This window comes from Somniosus microcephalus, chromosome 13 (genome assembly GCF_052327205.1).
Source record: "Somniosus microcephalus isolate GS21.2 chromosome 13, FLI_Smic_1.0, whole genome shotgun sequence".
Classification (NCBI taxonomy): domain Eukaryota; kingdom Metazoa; phylum Chordata; class Chondrichthyes; order Squaliformes; family Somniosidae; genus Somniosus; species Somniosus microcephalus.
The window spans coordinates 380,599-402,111 of NC_140999.1; the positions used below are offsets into that span (position 1 = coordinate 380,599).

The 21,513-nt window shown below is 49.5% G+C and overlaps 1 protein-coding gene across 1 annotated transcript in view; it reads right to left on the reverse strand.

Annotated features, from left to right (window-relative positions):
* Positions 1-13,461, reverse strand: part of LOC147107936 (interleukin-12 receptor subunit beta-1-like) — a 182,232-nt gene extending 168,771 nt beyond the window's left edge. The window contains exons 1-2 of the mRNA XM_086005973.1: positions 13,416-13,461; positions 6,729-6,785 (exon numbers count right to left, since the gene is read on the reverse strand). Of these exons, the coding sequence (XP_085862099.1) occupies positions 6,729-6,785; positions 13,416-13,461 (103 nt within the window). The remainder of the gene's footprint in view (positions 1-6,728; positions 6,786-13,415) is intronic.
* Between the last annotated feature and the right edge of the window lie 8,052 nt (positions 13,462-21,513).

Genomic DNA, 21,513 nt, shown 5'->3' on the forward strand with positions numbered 1-21,513 from the left:
GCACTGTCGGAGGGGCAGTACTGAGGGAGCGCCGCACTGTCGGAGGGGCAGTACTGAGGGAGCGCCGCACTGTCGGAGGGGCAGTACTGAGGGAGTGGTGGAAGCGGTAGCATAGTGGTTATGTTACTGGACTAGTAATCCAGAGGCCTGGAATAATAATGCGGAGATTTTAGCTGGGGAATTTAAATTCATTTTTTTAATATTCATTCATGGGATGTGGGTGTCGCTGGCAAGGCCAACATTTATTGCCCATCCCTAGTTGCCCTTGAGAAGGTGGTGGTGAGCCGCCTTCTTGAACCGCTGCAGTCCGTGTGGTGAAGGTGCTCCCACAGTGCTGTTAGGGAGGGAGTTCTAGGATTTTGACCCAGCGACAATGAAGGATCGGCGATATATTTCCAAGTCAGGATGGTGTGTGACTTGGAGGGGAACTTGTAGGTGGTGGTGTTCCCATGCACCTGCTGCCCTTGTCCTTCTAAGTGGAAGAGGTCGCGGGTTTGGGAGGTGCTGCCGAAGAAGCCTTGTCGAGTTGCTGCAGTGCATCTTGTAGATGGTACACACTGCAGCCATGGTACGCCGCTGGTGGAGGGAGTGGATGTTTAAGGGGGTGGATGGGGTGCCAATCAAGTGGGCTGCTTTGTCTCGGTTGCTGTCGAATTTCTTGAGTGTTGTTGGAGCTGCACTCATCCAGGCAAGTGGTTTAAATAAATCTGGAATGAAAGGCTAGCATCAGTAATGGTGACTATAAAACTACCGGATTGTCGTAAAACCCATCTGGTTCACTGATGTCCTTTAGGGAAGGAAATCTGCCGTTGTTACCTGGTCTGGCCTATATGTGACTGACTCTTAACTGCCCTCTGAAATGGTCTAGCAAGTCACTCAGTTGTAACAAACCGCTACGAAAAGCAATAATAAGAACAAAACCGGACGGACCACCCGGCATCGACCTAGGCACTGGCTTCAGACAGGAAAAAGGCAGCCCCAGCCCAGTCAACCCTGCAAAGTCCTCCTCACCAACATCTGGGGACTTGTGCCAAAATTGGGAGAGCTGTCCCACAGACGAGTCAAGCAAAAGCCTGACATAGTCATACTCATAGAATCATACCTTTCGGCAATGTCCCAAACTCCTCCATCCCCATCCCTGGGTATGTCCTGTCCCACCGGCAGGACAGACCCACCAGGGGTGGCGGCACAGTGGTGTACAGTCGGGAAGGAGTGGCCCTGGGAGTCCTCAACATTGACTCTGGACCCCATGAAGTCATAGAGTCATAGAGTCATAGAGTTTTACAGCACAGAAAGAGGCCCTTCGGCCCATCGTGTCTGCGCCGCCCATCCCTCCCTGTCCAGTCTAATCCCATTTTCCAGCATTTGGTCCATAGCCTTGTATGCAATGGCATTTCAAGTGCTCATCCAAATGCTTCTTGAATGTTGTGAGGGTTCCTGCCTCTACCACCCTTTCAGGCAGTGAGTTCCAGCTTCCAACCACCCTCTGGGTGAAAAAGTTCCTCCTCAAATCCCCCCTAAATCTCCTGCCCCTTACCCTGAATCTGTGCCCCCTTGTTATTGACCCCCCTACTAAGGGGAAAAGTTCCTCTTTATCTACCCTATCTATGCCCCTCATCATTTTGTACACCTCAATCAGGTCCCCCCTCAGCCTCCTTTGCTCCAAGGAAAACAACCCCAGCCTGTTGAGTCTTTCTTCATAGCTGAGGCGCTCCATCCCAGGTAACATCCTGGTGAATCTTCTCTGCACCCTCTCCAAAGCAATCACATCCTTCCTATAGTGAGGCGACCAGAACTGCACACAGTACTCCAGCTGTGGCCTCACCAGCGTTTTGTACAGCTCCATCATAACCTCCCTGCTCTTATATTCTATGCCTCTGCTAATGAAGGCAAGTATCCCATAAGCCTTTTTAACCACCTTATCTACCTGTTCCGCTGCCTTCAGGGATCTATGTACATGTACACCAAGGTCCCTCTGACCCTCTGTACTTCCTAGGGTCCTACCACTCATTGTGTATTCCCTTGCCTTATTTGTCCGTCCAAAATGCATCACCTCGCACTTTTCCGGGTTAAATTCCATTTGCCACTTTTCCGCCCATCTGACCAACCCGTTAATATCGTCCTGTAGCCTGAGGCTTTCCTCCTCGCAATTTACCACCCCACCAATTTTCGTGTCATCCGCGAACTTACTGATCATACCCTTTACATTCTCATCCAAATCATTAATGTAGATCACAAACAGCAAGGGACCCAGCACCGATCCCTGAGGTACCCCACTGGACACAGGCTTCCAGTCACAAAAGCAACCTTCGACCATCACCCTCTGCCTCCTGCCACTCAGCCAGTTTAGGATCCAACGCGCCAAGGCCCCCTGGATCCCATGGGCTCTTACCTTCTTGACCAGTCTCCTATGCGGGACCTTGTCAAAAGCTTTACTGAAGTCCATGTAAACCACATCCACAGCATTTCCCTCATCCACACACCTAGTCACCCCCTCGAAAAATTCAATCAGATTGGTCAGACATGATTTACCCTTGACAAAGCCATGCTGACTATCCCCGATTAATCCTTGCCTCTCCAAGTGGAGACTAATTTTGTCCCTCAGAATTTTTTCCAATAATTTCCCTACCACAGATGTTAGGCTCACTGGCCTGTAATTCCCTGGTTTATCCCTGCTACCCTTCTTGAATAATGGTACTACGTTAGCTGTTCTCCAGTCCTCTGGTACATCCCCTGTGGCCAGAGAGGTTCTGAAAATTTGTGTCAGAGCCCCTGCAATCTCCTCCTTTGCCTCACACAACAGCCTGGGATACATCTCGTCCGGGCCTGGGGATTTATCCACTTTTTGGCCTGCTAAAACCGCTAGTACCTCCTCCCTCTCGATGCTAATATGTTCAAGTATGTCACAGTCCCCTTGCCCGACTTCTATGTCTACATCGTCTTTCTCCATAGTGAACACTGAGGCAAAAAATTCATTTAAAACCCCACCTACTTCATCTGGCTCTACACACAGCTTGCCACTTTGGTCCCTAATGGGCCCTACCCTTTCCCTGGTTATCCTCTTGCCCTTAATATACTTATAAAACATCTTAGGATTTTCCTTTATTTTGCTCGCCAGTGTTATTTCATGGCCCCTCCTCGCCCTCCTAATTTCCTTTTTAAGTATGCCCCTGCACCTCTTATACTCCTCTAGGGCTTCCACCGTCTTTTGTCTTTTGTAACTGCCAAAAGCCCCCCTTTTTTTCCTAATGCATTTTTGTATATCCTTTGTCATCCAAGGTTCCCTTTGCTTGTTGGTCCCACCCTTGACCTTTACAGGAACATGTTGGTGTTGTACTCTCTCTATTTCCCTTCTGAAAGCCTCCCACTGTTTTGATGTGGATTTTCCTATAAGTAGCTGCTCCCAGTCCACTTTTGCCAGATCCTGTCTTATCTTATTAAAATCGGCCTTCCCCCAATTTAGAACCCTGATTTCCGGGCCGTCTTTGTCTTTTTCCATGACCACCTTAAATCTCACCGAATTGTGGTCACTATCGCCAAAATGCTCTCCTACAGACACTTCCACCACCTGCCCGGCTACATTCCCTAGAATTAGGTCCAGTACCGCCCCCTCTCTTGTAGGACTTTCTACATGTTGGCTCAAAAAGCTTTCCTGGATGCACTTTAAGAATTCTGCTCCCTCCAAGCCTTTCACACTCTGACTATCCCAATTTATATTGGGGAAGTTGAAATCCCCCACTATTACTACCCTATTATTTTCACACTTTTCTGATATCTGCCTGCATATCTGTTCCTCTATCTCCCCCTGACTGTTTGGGGGCCTATAGTACACTCCCAGCAAGGTGCTTGACCCCTTTTTGTTTTTAAGTTCTACCCATATGGCCTCATTAGAGGAACCCGCTAATATATCATCCCTCCTTACAGCAGTAATAGACTCCTTAATTAATATTGCAACACCCCCTCCCCTTTTACACCCCCCTCTGTCTTGCCTGAAGATTCTATACCCCGGAATATTTAGCTGCCAGTCCTGACCCTCCCTCAACCATGTCTCCGTGATAGCAACAATATCGTACTCCCATGTGTTCAACAACAACTTCAGTTCATCCACCTTATTTGCAAGACTCCTTGCATTAAAATAAATGCCTTCCAGCCCTGCCATATTCCCTTTTGCCTTCACATCTTTGCTCTGCCTTCCCTGCTGACTTGTTTTTTCCTCCTTATTTGGCTGTACATCACCCCCTACTATAGCTCCACTCTGTATCCCATCCCCCTGCCGAACTAGTTTAAACCCCCCCCAGCAGTGCTAGCAAACCTCCCCGCAAGGATATTGGTCTCCCTCTGGTTCAGGTGTAGACCGTCCGACTTGTACAAGTCCCACCTGTCCCAGAAGCAGACCCAGTGATCCAGGAAACTAAAGCCCTCCCTCCTGCACCATCCCTTTAGCCACGCATTCATCTGTTCTATCCTCCTATTCCTATACTCACTAGCACGTGGCACCGGGAGTAATCCAGAGATTACAACCTTCGAGGTCCTGCTCCTTAATCTTGCCCCTAGCTCCCTAAATTCTTGCTGCAGGACCTCATCCCTCTTTTTACCTATGTCGTTGGTACCAATGTGGACCACGACCTCTGGCTGTTCACCCTCCCCCTCCAGAATGCCCTGCAGCCGCTCAGTGACATCCTTGACCCTGGCACCAGGGAGGCAACAAACCATCCTGGATTCACGTCTACGGCCACAGAAACGTCTATCTGTTCCCCTTACTATAGAAGTCTCAAGGCTTCAGGTCAAGCACGGGCAAGGAAACCTCCTGCTGATTACCACCTACTGCCCTCCCTCAGCTGATGAATCAGTACTCCTCCATGTTGAACAGCACTAGGAAGAAGCACTGAGTGTAGCAAGGGTACAGAATGTACTCTGGGTGGGGGACTTCAATGTCCATCACCAAGAGTGGCTCAGTAGCACCACTACTGACCGAGCTGGCCAAGTCCTGAAGGACATAACTGCCAGTCTGGGCCTGCGACAGGTAGTGAGAGAACCAACACAAGGAAGAAACCTACTTGACCTCATCCTCACCGATCTACCTGTCGCGGATGCATCTGTCCATGACAACATTGGTAGCAGTGACCACCGCACAGTCCTTGTGGAGACTAAGTCCCGTCTTCACACTGAGGACACCCTCCGTTGTGTTGTGTGGCACTACCACCGTGTTAAATGGGATAGATTCAGAACAGATCTAGCAGCTCAAAACTGGGCATCCATGAGGCGCTGTGGGCCATCAGCAGCAGCAGAAATGTATTCCACCACAATCTGTAACCTCAAGGCCCGGCATATTCCTCACTCTACCATTAAGTAAGTTTGGAAGTCAACAGTTATCACCTTCAGCACAAGAAATCCTTTCCCAGGAGGGAAACGCTGGGTTGGGAGGGGGGTGAGCAAAGTAGAGGCTGCGTGTGAAATGGTGACAGGGCAGAGTCTGTGTACACAAACTGTCCCACCTGGAATAAATCACTCAGTTTAAAATAATCTGAGGTGTTTCAAACAAAGGTTCCTCACTCAATAACAAGACAGAAATAAAGAAAAGTGGAATAAAGTTAGCACCTGAGCTTGCCTGAGAACATCCCCCAAAGCTGCAGCTTTTCACAGGCATTTCTCAGCAGTTGAATTGTATTACTCATGATTTTCATTAACGTGTGATCATCACACGAGCCACAAACCACACAGATCAGCGGAAAACCCAGCACACAGCAAATAAAAGCAAACAGCTTGTATCCGTTATTCTAGAGCATGCGTCTGCCTCGCTGTCAGCCCCTGTCCAAGTACAATACAGCCCAGGGTCTGTGCAGCACAATGCCTCGCCTCCGAGCATTTGAACAACCGCGAGCACTCTGCGCCCTCACACTTTCAATTCTGCTGAACTCAGTAACTTCCATATGTTACAGCCCCGCACTTAACCTTGCATCATTGGATTGTTTAATGGACCATTCTGAGCACAATCCACCTCTTTCTGCTCACGGACTACAGCATTAACCACCACCAAAGCTCATTCCAGCCTTCCACTCCCGCCTGGCTCTGACTCACCACTCACACGACTCACCACTCACACCGACTCACCACTCACACCGACTCACCACTCACACCGACTCACCACTCACATCGACTCACCACTCACACCGACTCACCACTCGTGGCACGGTGGCATAGTGGTTAGCACTGTTGCCTCACAGCGCCAGGGACCCGGGTTCGAATCCGGCCTCGGGCGACTGTCTGTGTGGAGTTTGCACATTCTCCCCGTGTTTGCGTGGGTTTCCTCCGGGTGCTCCGGTTTCCTCCCACAGTCCAAAGATGTGCGAGTTAGGTTGATTGGCTATGATAAATTGACCCTTAGTGTTAGGGGGATTAAATACGTGGGGTTACGGGGATAGGATGGGATATGTGTTGGTATAGGGGTTACGGGGATCGGGTGGGATATGTGTCGGTGCAGGCTCGATGGGCCGAAATGGCCTCTATCTGCACTGTGGGGTTTCTGTGATTCTGTGACTCACCACTCACACCGACTCACCACTCACACGCCTCACACCGACTCACCACTCACACCGACTCACCACTCACACCGACTCACCACTCACACGGGCCTTCCTGTATTATCCTGGCCGTGCTCGCAGTCTGGGCGTGCTTTCACTCTCAGCACTTGGTTAGTTGTGATTCAATGTGCCTCTGCTTGCTCCTACCTGTGGCCACGTTGCCGAGTCTGTCCTCATCCTCCAGACATTGGGTGCCGAGAATATCTGCAGAACAAACATCAGCACCAATAACAACCTGAACTAACAGAAACCTCCGGCAGCAAGAACAGAATTGAGCAACTCAGTGCCTAACAGAGAGAAAATCACAAAACACCAAGAGACATAGAAACATAGAAAAATAGGAGCAGAAGTAGGCCATTCGGCCCTTCGAGCCTGCTCCGCCATTCAATATGGTCATGGCTGATCCTCTATCTCGATACCATAGTCCCGTTCTCTCCCCATACCCCTTGATGCCTTTTGTGTCTAGAAATCTATCTATCTCCTTCCTAAATATATTCAGTGACTTGGCCTCCACAGCCTTCTGTGGTAGAGAATTCCACAGGTTCACCACCCTCTGAGTGAAGAAATTTCTCCTCATCTCAATCCTAAATGTCCTACCCCGTATCCTGAGACTGTGACCCCTTGTTCTAGACCCCCCAGCCAGGGGAAACATCCTCCATGCATCCAGTCTGTCTAGCCCTGTCAGAATTTTATACGTTTCAATGAGATCCCCTCTCATTCTTCTAAACTCTAGTGAATACAAGCCTAGTCGAACCAACTCTCCTCATACGACAGACCTGCCATCCCAGGAATCAGTCTGGTGAACCTTCGCTGCACTCCCTCTAGGGCAAGTATATCCTTTCTTAGGTAAGGAGACCAAAACTGCACACAGTACTCCAGGTGTGGTCTCACCAAGGCCCTGTATAACTGTAGTAAGACATCCTTGCTCCTGTACTCAAATCCTCTTGCAATGAAGGCCAGCATACCATTTGCCTTCCTAACTGCTTGCTGCACCTGCATGTTTGCTTTCAGTGACTGGTGTACAAGGACACCCAGGTCCCTTTGTACATCAGCATTTCCCAATGTATTACCATTTAAATAATACTCTACCTTTCTGTTTTTCCTACCGAAGTGGAGAACTTCACATTTATCCACATTATACTGCATCTGCCATGTATTTGTCCACTCACTCAACTTGTCTAAATCGCCTTGAAGCCTCTTTGCATCCTCCTCACAACTCACAATCCCACCTAGTTTTGTGTCGTCAGCAAACTTGGAAATATTACATTTGGTTCCCTCATCCAAATCATTGATATATATTGTGAATAGCTGGGGCCCAAGCACTGATCCCTGCGGTACCCCACTAGTCACCGCCTGCCACCCCGAAAAAGACCCATTTATTCCTACTCTCTGTTTCCTGTCTGTTAATCAATTTTCAATCTATGCCAGTATATTACCTCCAATCCCATGTGCTTTTATTTTGCACACTAACCTCTTATGTGGGACTTTATCATAGGCCTTCTGAAAATCCAAATACACCACATCCACTGGTTCTCCCTTATCTATTCTACCAGTTACATCCTCAAAAAACTCCAGTAGGTTTGTCAAACATGATTTCCCTTTCATAAATCCATGTTGACTTTGTCTAATCCCGTTGATATTTTCTAAGTGTCCTGTTATCACATCCTTTATAACAGACTCTAGCATTTTCCCTACTACTGATGTTAGGCTAACCGGTCTGTAGTTGCCGGTTTTCTCTCTCCCTCCTTTTTTAAATAGTGGGGTTACATTTGCCACCCTCCAATCAGCAGGAACTGTTCCATAATCTATAGAATTTTGGAAGATGACAACCAATGCATCCACTATTTCCATGGCTACCTCTTTTAGTACTCTGGGATGCAGATTATCAGGCCCTGGGGATTTATCAGCTTTCAGTCCCATTAATTTCTCCAGCACTATTTTTTTACTAATACTAATTTCCTTTAATTCCTCCTTCTCACTAGACCCTTGGTTCCCTCACTTTTCTGGGAAGTTATTTATGTCCTCTCTGTGAAGACAGAACCAAAGTATTTGTTTAATTGCTCGGCCATTTCCTTGTGCTCCATTATAAATTCTCCTGTTTCTGGCTGTAAGGGACCTACATTTGTCTTCACTAATCTTTTTCTTTTTACATACTTGTAGAAGCTTTTACAGTCCACTTTTATATTCCTTGCAAGTTTACTCTCATACTCTATTTTTCCCCTCTTAATCAATCTCTTGGTCCTTTTTTGCTGAACTCTAAACTGCTCCCATTCCTCAGGCTTGCTACATTTTTTGGCCACTTTATATGACTCCTCTTTGGATCTAATACTATTGTTAATTTCTTTTGTTAGCCATGGCTGGGCCGTTTTTCCTTTTGCGTTTTTGCACCAGAAAGGAATGTATAACTGTTGCAATTCATGCATTCGTTCTTTAAATGTTAGCCATTGCCTATTCACCGTCATGCCTTTTAATGAAGCTCCCCAATTTATCATAGCCAACTCACTCCTCATACCATCGTAGTTTCCTTTGTTTAGATTTAGGACCCTAGTTTCGGATTGGACTTCTTCACTTTCCATCTTAATGAATAATTCTATCATGTTATGGTCACTCTTCCCTAAAGGACCCCGCACAATAAGATTATTAATTAACCCCTTCTCATTGCACAATACCCAATCTAGGATAGCCTGTTCCCTAGTTGGCTCAACGTACTGGTCTAAAAAACCATTTTGTACACACTCCAGGAATTCATCCTCCACAGTATTATTGCTAATTTGGTTTGGCCAGTCTATATGTAGATTAAAGTCTCCCATGATTACTGTAGTACCCTTGTTACATGCATCTCTAATTCCCTGTTTGATGCCATCCCCTACATTACCACTACTGTTTGGAGGCCTATAGACAACTCCCACCAATGTTTTCTGACCCTTGGTGCTTCTTAGCTCTACCCAGACTGATTCTACATCTTGATTTTCTGAGCCAAAATCTTTTCTCACTATTGTTCTGATTTCATCTTTTACTAACAACGCCACCCCACTTCCTTTTCCTTTTTGCCTGTCCTTCCTAAATATCGAATATCCTTGGATGTTCAGCTCCCAGCCTTAGTCACCCTGCAGCCATGTCTCTGTAATTGCAATTATATCATATCCGTTTACATCTATTTGTGCTGTTAATTTGTCTACCTTATTACGAATGCTTCGTGCATTCAGATACAATGCCTTTAGATTTGTCTTTTTAACATTTTTAGACATCTTAACATTTTTTTGTACTTTGGCCCTATTTGTCTTATTACCATTTTTTCTTACCCGGACCCTATTTGTTCGTGTACTCCTTTGTTTGTACGCTCTGTCCCTTCCTGACACTATCTGGTTATCCTTACCCCAATCACTTTCCTGCACTGCTTCCTTGTCTTTTCTCTTTAGCATTCTAGATTTCTCTCCACTGGGACCCTCCCCCGCTCTTATTTAGTTTAAAGCCCTATCTACCCCCCTAGTTATTCGATTCTCTAGAACTCTGGTCCCAGCATGGTTCAGGTGTAGTCCATCCCAATGGAACAGCTCTCTCTTTCCCCAGTACTGGTGCCAGTGCCCCATGAATCAAAACCCACTTCTCCCACACCAATCTTTGAGCCACGTGTTCATCTCCCTGATCCTATTGACCCTGTACCAATTTGCTCGTGGCTCAGGTAATAATCCAGAGATTATTACCTTTGTGGTTCTGCATTTTAATTTAGTCCCTAGCTGCTCAAACTCTCTCAGCAGAACCTCTTTCTTTGTCCTACCTATGTCGTTGGTACCTACGTGGACCATGACAACTGGATCCTCCCCCTCCCACTCCAAGTTCTGCCCCAGCCTGGAGGAGATGTCCTTTACCCTGGCACCAGGTAAGCAACATAGCCTTCAGGACGCATGCTCATGGCTGCAGAGAACAGTGTATATCCCCCTAACTATACTGTCCCCTACCACTACCACATTTTTTTTTGCTCCCCCCTCTTGAATGGCTCCCTGTACCATGGTACCCTGTGGTCAGTTTGCTCATCCTCCCTGCAGTCCCTGCTCTCGTCCACACAGAGAGTAAGAACCTCATACCTATTGGACGAGAGCAAGGGCTGAGGCTCCTCCACCTCTACCTTCTGGATCCCCATACCTGCCTCGCTCGTAGTCACACTCAGCTGTCCCTGACCACGGACCAAATTTGAATGAATTAATCTAAGGGGTGTGACTGCCTCCTGGTACACAGCGTCCAGGTAACTCTCCCCCTCCCTGATGTGTCGCAGTGTTTGAAGCTCAGACTCCAGCTCATCAACACGGAGCCGAAGTTCTTCAAGCAACTAACACTTACTGCAAATGTGGTCGCCGTGGACCTCAATGGTGTCCACCAGCTCCCACATGTTGCAGCAGTAACACATCACCTGCCCTGCCATCTCTAATGTATTCATTTCAATAAGTGTTTAAGTTTTGAAGTTTTGACACTTCACAGAGAACAGGGCAGCCAATCAGCAACTCACTCCCGGGTATCCGTTATTCTATATATAAACCCCCCGAACCCCTCGATTAGATTCCAGCCTGTAACTCACTCCCGGGTACCTGTTATTCTATATATAAACCCCTCGAACCCCTTGATTAGGTTCCAGCTTGCAACTCACTCCCAGGTACCTGTTATTCTAGATATAAACCCCCTGAAACCCTCGATTAGATTCCAGCCTGTAACTCACTCCCGGGTATCTGTTATTCTATATAAACCCCCCCTGAAACCCTCGATTAGGTTCCAGCTTGCAACTCACTCCCAGGTACCTGTTATTCTAGATATAAACCCCCTGAACCCCTCGATTAGGTTCCAGCCTGTAACTCACTCCCGGGTACCTGTTATTCTATATATAAACCCCTCGAATCCCTCGATTAGATTCCAGCCTGTAACTCACTCCCGGGTACCTATTATTCTATATATAAACCCCTCGAGCCCCTCGATTAGGTTCCAGCCTGTAACTCACTCCCGGGTACCTGTTATTCTATATATAAACCTCAAACATGATAGTCAATCTTACAGCAACACCGAGCAACAGCATCCCATATGATTGAGTTTTCCCTGTTTCTAATTGCTGATTGCCAGTCTTTGCTCTGGTCAGCTCTCCCCAGTAACAGCAGGGAATCTATTTTATGTATGACTACTTTAATTCATCAATATTTGGCAAATCCTTTGTGAATGAAAGCTTTCTGACTCAGAACGCGAGCAGCTGACCCTCTGTGCGAGGCTTCATGAAAATTAAGAGAAAGATAAAAGCACAGAACTGAAGCAAAAAAACGAGATGAGGAAGTTTTTCAGGGAGACTGGTCGTCATGGTGACAGAAGTAGCAAGAGCTTTTATATGCATCGGTAACAGGCTGGTCAAGGGCTGGGAGCAACTTGTACTTAAGAGTAAAGTAATGGCCAAGATATTTCGTAAGTATTCGCTAAGCCTCAGTTTTTGTTTTATAGTGGGACGGTTGGATTATCCGATTTATCGCTCTCTCTCCCTCCTTGAACAGGGTGTTACATCAAACTCTCTCCAGTCTCACGGCACCATTTTGTATAGTAATGGACTGAGCAATTGTGAGCAGAGCCTCTGCTGTCTCTCCTCTCACTTCTTTCCACAGCCCAGATCCCAATGACTGATCCAGCCCGCGTTCTCAACCAGGCCCTTGTCTCCGTTATCAGCAACAATTCACCGACATTCTTACTTCCACCATCATTTGTAAAAACGATGCAAAATATTAATTTAATATCTCCACCATCCCTTCATCCTCTCGGACTCTTCCATCCCCAGTGCTCCAACCCTCTATAACTGTTCTTTTACTTATATATTTATAAAAACCCTTACTAATTCCTTTGATATTGTCCGCTGGTCATTTTTCATATACCCCTTTAACCCTTCCAATCTCCCTTTTCACATCCTCAATCTACTTTCTATATTCCTCATGACTTCTTTCATACTATTAACTTGAACGTTAACTCCTTGTTGCCCTTTTCTGTTGTTACATTGGCCCTGACTATGTTGTGGTTGCTATTTCCCAATTGTTCTCTACTCACGCACCAGCCCTTTGCCTCACTTTATTCCACGAACTAAATCAAGCATTGCTCCTTCCCTTGTTGAACGAGAAACAGACTGAAGCAGGAAGCATTCCTGGGTGCTTTCTAAGAAGTGTTGCTCATTTTGCCCACCTGTATTACCTTTACTGCAGTCTATCTAGGATAGTTAAATCACCCCAATATTATTGCCCTGTTATTACATATCTCTCGGAAGCCACATTATCTGGTGACCTGTCATGCTCCAGAATTGCACCATTCCCCTTCCTATTTCTTAATTTTATCCATGCGGATTCTGTCTTAACTCATCTCTTCATGCTACAATCCTGTGATTATGTCCCTTATGGCGGCAATAAATAATTCCGTCCCCCTGCACATACAAGAACAGACATGTACATAGACATACAAAGATACATACTACATACACACACACACACACACTACAGATACACATGCGAAGAGTGCAGTGTGTGATGTGACAGTCCACAATTTCCTAATCACAGTTTTAATGTCGTTATAAATGGGTCTCTTCCATGAGTGAAATCACCTTTACTGATTATATAGTGTGTAATTTGCTATAACACAGATTTAAGAGTCTCCAGTCATGAAGGAACCATCTATAACAATCTTGTGGTTATTTGATAAACTCATTGTCTCTTTTTATAACCTCTTAAACTATTTTTTAATCTGATAATTCTCCACAGTTCTCGCTTTCACTTCTGGTGTGTGAGATATAAGACCACATGGCGATATCGACACATTACACCAGCTTACCTCGAAACAGCAGCAGACAAACAGACAGCAGCAGAAACAAGTCCATTTCTTCAACCTCGGTGTAGGCTCTGGAACTGGTGAAGTGAGTGATCTCGCTGGAACGCTCAGCACTGTTCCACCCTAGTCACATCGCAGAAAACTCCCTTTAATATTACTTCCTGAACGTGACTGATGTGAACCCAGACCCTAACCTCATCCCCAGCCTAACACAAATGCTGCCAACCTCAGCCCATTCACCCTGACATTAATTAGCTAACTAACTAAGTGCTGACAGACCCTGCCCCATTTGTCCTGATACTAACTAGCTAACTAACTAAGTGCTGTCAGACTCTGCCCATTCACCCTGATACTAACTAGCTAACTAAGTGCCGACAGACTCTGCCCCATTCACCCTGACACTAACTAGCCAACTAACTAAGTGCTACCAACCTCAGCCCATTCACCCTGACACTAACTAGCTAACTAAGTGCTGCCAACCTCAGCCCATTTACCCTGACACTAAGTAGCTAACTAACTAAGTGCTGCCAACCTCAGCCCATTCACCCTGACACTAACTAGCTAACTAACTAAGTGCTGTCAGACTCTGCCAATTCACCCTGACACTAACTAGCTAACTAATTAATAGCAGAGGGAGGTTTTGAGATAAAAATCTCTTGACGTGTTTTTCCTTGAATGAGATGCTCAGCTCAGCTCAGCACCTTGAGCAGTGATCTGCGGAAACCACACACCACACATGGAACATGAGAGAAAGATGGCGAGACAGACACAGAGTGCAAGAAGCTGAGGGGGCGAGTGAGTGAGGAACTGGTTCAGTGATCAGTGGGGAATGCCCAGGGCAATTTACGTATGAAGACATTTAATAAAGTTCTATGTGTGAAGTTTTCCAGAAGATGTTTGCCAGGTGTTTTGATTCTAATTGGTCCAATTCAGAAATTGTTCACAACCTCAGCCCTTGTCCCTCCCCAGAGTTTGTAATATCCTTGAAATAAAAAGAGGTTAATGTTGTAAATATTAAGATAGTGAAACAAACCACATATGAGGAAGGCAGGTTGCAGCTATTTCTCGCTGACACCGTCTCAGCTCTGAACCAAAAGCCTGAATTACATTAGAAGGGTAAAAATAAACAGGTGACCAGAAGCGGTTTCAGCTAATGTGCTAAAAAATATTTTAAAGGGTGAAAGATGCCTGTGCGTGAATTCTTTTAACGTGGGGTGGCTGTTGCACACCAGCTACCACGCGGGCTTGACAGAGCAAGGTCTTGGTCCAATGGCCAGGGGAACCAAGACGATTGGAGACCAGGGAGGATGTGAAGCAATTCCTGTCGGGGAGAGCGGGAGCGGGGAGAGTGGGAGCGGGAGTCGGGAGTCGGGGAGAGAGAGCGGGAGTCGGGGAGAGAGAGCAGGAGTCGGGGAGAGTGGGAGCAGGAGTCGGGGAGAGAGAGCGGGAGTCGGGGAGAGCGGGAGCAGGGGTCGGGGAGAGAGAGCGGGAGTCGGGGAGAGCGGGAGTTGGGGAGAGAGAGTGGGAGTTGGGGAGAGCGGGAGTCGGGGAGAGAGAGCAGGAGTCAGGGAGAGCGGGAGCAGGGGTCGGGGAGAGAGAGCGGGAATTGGGGAGAGCGGAAGTTGGGGAGAGAGAGCGGGAGTCGGGGGGAGCGGGAGCAGGGGTCGGGGAAAGAGCAGGAATCGGGGAGAGCGGGAGTTGGGGGGAGAGAGCGGGAGTTGGGGAGAGCGGGAATCGGGGAGAGCGAGAGTTGGGGAGAGAGAGCGGGAATCGGGGAGAGCGGGAGTCGGGGAAAGGAGACCTGGAGTAATACATAGGTTATCAAGGCTTCACAAGATGGCGGCCAGTGACCCCGCTCACCCGGGCGGTCACTGACCAGGCGTGTAACTGGGGCAAACATGGGGCCTGTGGGCTCTTATTCGGGGCTTCAGGCCTACACCGGGTGTTTGAGGCGAGGACGGAGCCCAGGAGCGAGGTCGGGACCCAGGAGCGAGGACGGGACCCAGGAGCGAGGACGAGGCCCAGGAGCGAGGACGAGGCCCAGGGGTGAGGACGAGGCCCAGGGGTGAGGATGAGGCCCAGGAGCGAGGATGAGGCCCAGGAGTGAGGACGAGGCCCAGGGGCGAGGACGAGGCCCAGGAGCGAGGACGAGGCCCAGCAGTGAGGACGAGGCCCAGGGGCGAGGACGAGGCTCAGGAGTGAGGACGAGGCCCAGGAGTGAGGACGAGGCCCAGGAGCGAGGACGAGGCCCAGGAGCGAGGTCGAGGCCCAGCAGTGAGGATGAGGCCCAGGAGTGAGGACGAGGCCCAGGAGCGAGGACGAGGCCCAGGAGTGAGGACGAAGCCCAGGAGCAAGGACGAGGCCCAGGAGTGAGGATGAGGCCCAGGAGTGAGGATGAGGCCCAGGGGTGAGGATGAGGCCCAGGAGTGAGGACGAGGCCCAGGAGTGAGGACGGGACCCAGGAGCGAGGACCAGGCCCAGGAGCGAGGACGGGACCCAGGAGCGAGGACGAGGCCCAGGAGCGAGGATGAGGCCCAGGAGCGAGGACGAGGCCCAGGAGCGAGGACGAGGCCCAGGAGCGAGGTCGAGGCCCAGCAGTGAGGATGAGGCCCAGGAGTGAGGACGAGGCCCAGGAGTGAGGACGAGGCCCAGGAGCGAGGCCGGGACCCAGGAGCGAGGACGAGGCCCAGGAGTGAGGACGAGGCCCAGGAGTGAGGACGAGGCCCAGGAGCGAGGTTGGGACCCAGGAGTGAGGACGAGGCCCAGGAGCGAGGACGAGGCCCAGGAGTGAGGACGAGGCCCAGCAGTGAGGACGGGGCCCAGGAGTGAGGACGGGGCCCAGGAGTGAGGACGAGGCCCAGGAGTGAGGACGAGGCCCAGGAGTGAGGACAAGGCCCAGGAGTGAGGACGAGGCCCAGCAGTGAGGACGGGGCCCAGGAGTGAGGACAAGGCCCAGGAGTGAGGACGAGGCCCAGGAGCGAGGTCGGGACCCAGGAGCGAGGACAAGGCCCAGGAGCGAGGACGGGATCCAGGAGTGAGGACGAGGCTCAGGAGTGAGGACGAGGCCCAGGAGTGAGGACGAGGCCCAGCAGTGAGGATGGGGCCCAGGAGTGAGGACGAGGCCCAGGAGCGAGGTCGGGACCCAGGAGCGAGGACGAGGCCCAGGAGTGAGGACGAGGCCCAGGAACGAGGACGGGACCCAGGAGCGAGGTCGAGGACCCAGGAGCGAGGTCGGGGCCCAGGAGCGAGGACGAGGCCCAGGAGCGAGGACGAGGCCCAGGAGCGAGGACGAGGCCCAGGAGCGAGGACGAGGCCCAGGAGCGAGGACAAGGCCCAGCAGTGAGGACGGGGCCCAGGAGTGAGGACGAGGCCCAGGAGCGAGGACGAGGCCCAGGAGTGGTGCAGTGTGAACCAGCAGCGGGGTCGGGAGGACCACACTGCAGCCTATGAAACCCAGGCAGAGAGGACTTGCGGGAGGAGGGAGGAGGGCAGTAGGAGTGGGTTTGTGAGTGCGTGCTAGGCCTATGTAGCAGAGCCTGGTCTCCAATCATCTTGGATCCCCTCGTCATTGGACCAAGACCTTGCTCTGTCAAGCCCATGTGGTAGCTGGTGTGCAACGGCCACCCCACGTCAAAAGAATTCACGCACAGGCATCTTCCACCCTTCAAAATGAAGTTCAGGACCTGGAACATCAGGACCCTCGTGGACAACCTCAACAGCGACAGACCGGAACGCCGTACTGCTATCGTTGCCCAGGAGCTCAGACATTTTGACATAGACATCGCCGCCCTAAGCAAGACCCGGCGGGCAGGGGAAGGCCAGCTCAAGGAGCAAGGCAATGGCTACACCTTCTTCTGGAAAGGCAAACCTGAAGAAGAACGCCGCCTCCATGAGGTAGGATTCGCCATAAAAAATGAGCGAGTTGAACGTCTCCGAGACTCCCCTTGTGGAATAAACGAACGCCTCATGACTCGACGGCTCACCCTAGCCCGGAACCGGTGCGCTGCCGTCATCAGTGCGTACGCCCCAACACTGGAAATCACAGACGAGACCAAAGAGGAATTCTACTCCAGCCTCGAACAATCCCTGTCCCGAGTCCCAATGGGCGACAAGCTGACCCTCCTTGGAGACTTTAACGACAGAGTTGGAAAGGACACAGACCTCTGGGGAGGTGTGATCAGCAGAGAGGGGGTAGGGAAAGCCAACTCCAACGGTACCCTCCTCCTGACGAAATGCTTAGAACATGGCCTTGTCATAACCAACACCTTGTTCTGTCAGAGAGACAAGTACAAGGCTTCATGGCAACACCCTCGCTCCAAGCACTGGCATCTGCTGGACTACATCATTGTCCGAGCGAGGGACCGCAAGGACGTCCGCATCACCCGCGCCATGACAGGAGCTGATGACTGCTGGACAGACCACCGCCTAATCCGCTCTGTCATCTCCATTAACGTAGCCCCAAAACAACGGCGGCAACAGAAACAATGCCGCAGGAAAATCAACGCTGGAGCACTCAAAGACCCCGCTAAGAAAGCCCTATTCAGCCTGCGCCTCACAACTTACCTGATGATTCAGAGACACAGAGTGTCCACAGCGCCTGGTCTGCACTCAAGGCCTCCATAATCAGCACCTGTGAAGAGACGCTCGGTCACTCGACCAGGAAACACCAAGACTGGTTCGACGAGAACGACCAGGAGATCCAGGAGCTAATAAGCCGCAAGGCATTCCTGATCTGGAAACAGCAACACAACTCGAGAGCAAGAAAGCAGCTCTACAGAAGCCTGAATGCTGAGGTCCAACAAAAAACTCGCGACCTAAAGAACAGCTGGTGGGTGGAGAAAGTGCAGGAGAATCAGCAGTTAGCCGACAACCACGACGTGCGTGGATTCTTTAGCGCAGTCAAGACCATCTACGGCCCAAGCACCCAAGGTCCTACCCCACTGCGGGCCAAGAACGGAGAGGTACTCATCAAGGACAGGAAGGCAGTCAGTGCCCGCTGGAAGGAACACTTCGAAGATCTCCTTAATTGAGACTTTGTTTTCGACACGAGTGTCCTCAACTCCATCCTGCAGCATGCTACCTGCCACCACCTCAGCACAACCCCAGCCCGGCATGAGGTTGAAAAGGCCATCCGACAACTGAAGAACAACAAGGCCTCAGGAGCAGATGGCATCCCCGCCGAGGCGCTAAAACATGGCGGAGAAGCACTACTGGCGCAAATTCATTAACTCATTTCTCTTATCTGGAAGGAGGAGAGCATGCCAGGGGATCTCAGAGATGCCGTAATTGTGACCATCTTCAAGAAAGGTGGCGTGTCCGATTGCGGTAATTACAGAGGAGTCTCCCTGCTGTCTGCCACAGGGAAAGTCATCACAAGAATCCTCCTCGATCGCCTTCTCCCAGTGGCCGAAGAGCTCCTCCCAGAGTCGCAATGCGGATTCCGCCCACTGTGGGGCACAATGGACATGATCAACACCGCACGTCAACTACAAGAGAAATGCAGGGAACAGCACCAACTGCTGTACATGGCCTTCTTTGACCTCACAAAAGCCTTCGACACTGTCAACTGTGAGGGATTTGTTATGTTCATAAATAAATAGACGTTTTCATTATGAACAGCTAGCTTGAGCTAGTCATTTATTCAGCCATGTGGACTAGTGTACAGGCATCCATCTTGACTACTGCCTTGTGGGTAGCCCACCACTAAACATGGCATCAAGTCAAACATGGGCAAGGAAACCTCCTGCTGATTACCACCTACCGCCCTCCCTCAGCTGATGAATCAGTACTCCTTCATGTTGAACACCAATTGGAAGAAGCACTGAGAGTAGCAAGGGCACAAAATGTCCTCTGGGTGGGGGACTTCAATGTCCATCACCAAGAGTGGCTCGGTAGCACCACAACTGACCGAGCTGGCCGAGTCCTAAAGGACATAACTGCTAGACTGGGTCTGCGACAGGTGGTGAGGGAACCAACAAGAGGGAAAAACCTACTTGATCTCGTCCTCACTGTGGTGTATGTAACCTGTTCCACCTTAAGAGAACTTAAGCCTGTTCCACCTTAAGAGATGTACTACTTTCTCTGGCTGCTGTATACGTAATACCGGTGGTGACCACCGGTATATAAGCACTGTGTAGTAAGATTGTATTTCATATAGTCCTGACCTCCAACCAGTAAAGACCTGTTGAACTTTAAGCTTGTAGCCTGTGTGTTATTAATTACAACTAGAACACACAGACTTTACAGTGGCGACGAGTCAGATTCTTACCCTGCGGCAGTTATATCCACGGCGGCTTCGTCCACAGAACAGACGTCGAAGAGAGGTTTCCACCCTCATCACCCTGCTGGAAGACACGTCGCGCGGCAGACATCGAGAAACCAGAGTGCAGAAGACATCCTGAACTCGAAGCCTCCATCAGCGGCTGTCAGCTATCTTCTTTCTACCTCAGTAGTGGGTAAGCCGGGCAGCGACGCGACCAGAAAATCGGCCACGTTGGCTGTACAGACGGGGAGGGAAGACAGAGGAATAAGGGCGGTGAGATCGATCGCGACCGGAGATAAGGGCCGGGCCGCATTCGGGCCGAAAGGCGCAGCGCGGGGGCATCGATCGCGGCTGGTGATAAGGGCCGGGCCGCATTCGGGCTAAAAAGGCGCAGCGTCTAGGGGCAACTGAAGGCGCGAGAGCCGCGGTGAAGCGGAGACAGCGTCGGGGGAAGGGTGAAGACCGCCAAGCGCGGGAAAACTGCCATTTTGTAGGCGGAGGACGAAGACAAGAGCACGGAAGCCGCCATCTTGGATAAAAATAAAAATAAATTAAATTGCAATGATGCCTAAACATGGGAACATTAATACCTTTGATAGCGACATCGAAGATTGGGCTATGTATGTAGAATGCATACAAAATTATTGTAAAGCAAATAAAATCCCAGATGCAGAGAAAGCACTAACATTATTAAACTTAATGGGTGCGAAGACATACGGGCAATTGAAACACCTTGTATCACCAGATGAACCGGCGGATAAGACGTTCGAGGAGATTGTTACTGTCCTGAAAAATCACCTAAACCCCACGCTGCTGATGCTAGCGGAACGAGTTAAATTTTACAGCAGAAGGCAGCTGAAGGATGAAAGCAATGCTGAATATTTAATGGAATTGCGTAAGCTAGCAAAGTACTGTCAATTCGGAACGAGATTGACAGAGGCGCTACGAGATAAATTTGTGTGTGGTTTATTAAAAGAAGATACACAAAAGCGATTGCTCGAGGAGAATGAGCTGACGCTTGAGAAAGCGGTCACTATGGCAGCAGCACACGAAGCCGCAGCGAGAGGCACGGCAGTAATGCAGCTACGGTCACCGGAACTCAGTACAAATAAATTGGGTTTGAGTACTGTAAAATGTTATCGTTGCGGAAAGACAACGCACGATCAGAACCAGTGTTGGTTTAAAAACCAAGAATGCAGAACGTGTGGCAGGCTTGGCCACATAGCTAAAGTATGCCGGTCAGGAAAGAAGACCAGCAACAAAAAGTCACCGCAAGGAAAATACATAAAGGTACACAAGGTGACAAAGAACAGTTCGACCGAACAAAAGTCAGATTCAGACGCTAGCAGTAATGAACTGGGTAGCTTAAGAGTACACAACGTTGGTAAGGATGCAGATCTCCAGACAATTTGGGTCACCCTTCAGATAGCAGGAGTCCAAGTAAAGATGGAATTGGACACTGGATCGGCATTGACGGTCATGAATAAGAAAGATTACAAAAGGTTATTCCAACATATTCCCCTACGGGATACGGAGATTATATTGAAAACATACATGGGGCAAAGAGTGTACCCCGTCGGAAAGATAGAGGTAAAAGTGGTCCACAAGGGTGAAGAAAGCCAAGTAATGGACTTATATGTGCTACCTGAAGGAGGTCCACCACTACTGGGACGGGAGTGGATTAGGAAAATGAATATGGACTGGCACTCCTTGAAGGCACTAACGGTAGATTCCGGGGAAACAGATGTCAAACCTAAACGATTGTCCAGAATATTGGATGATGCTAAAGAGGTGTTCCAGCAGGGACTGGGAACACTGAGAGGAATTACGGCAAACATC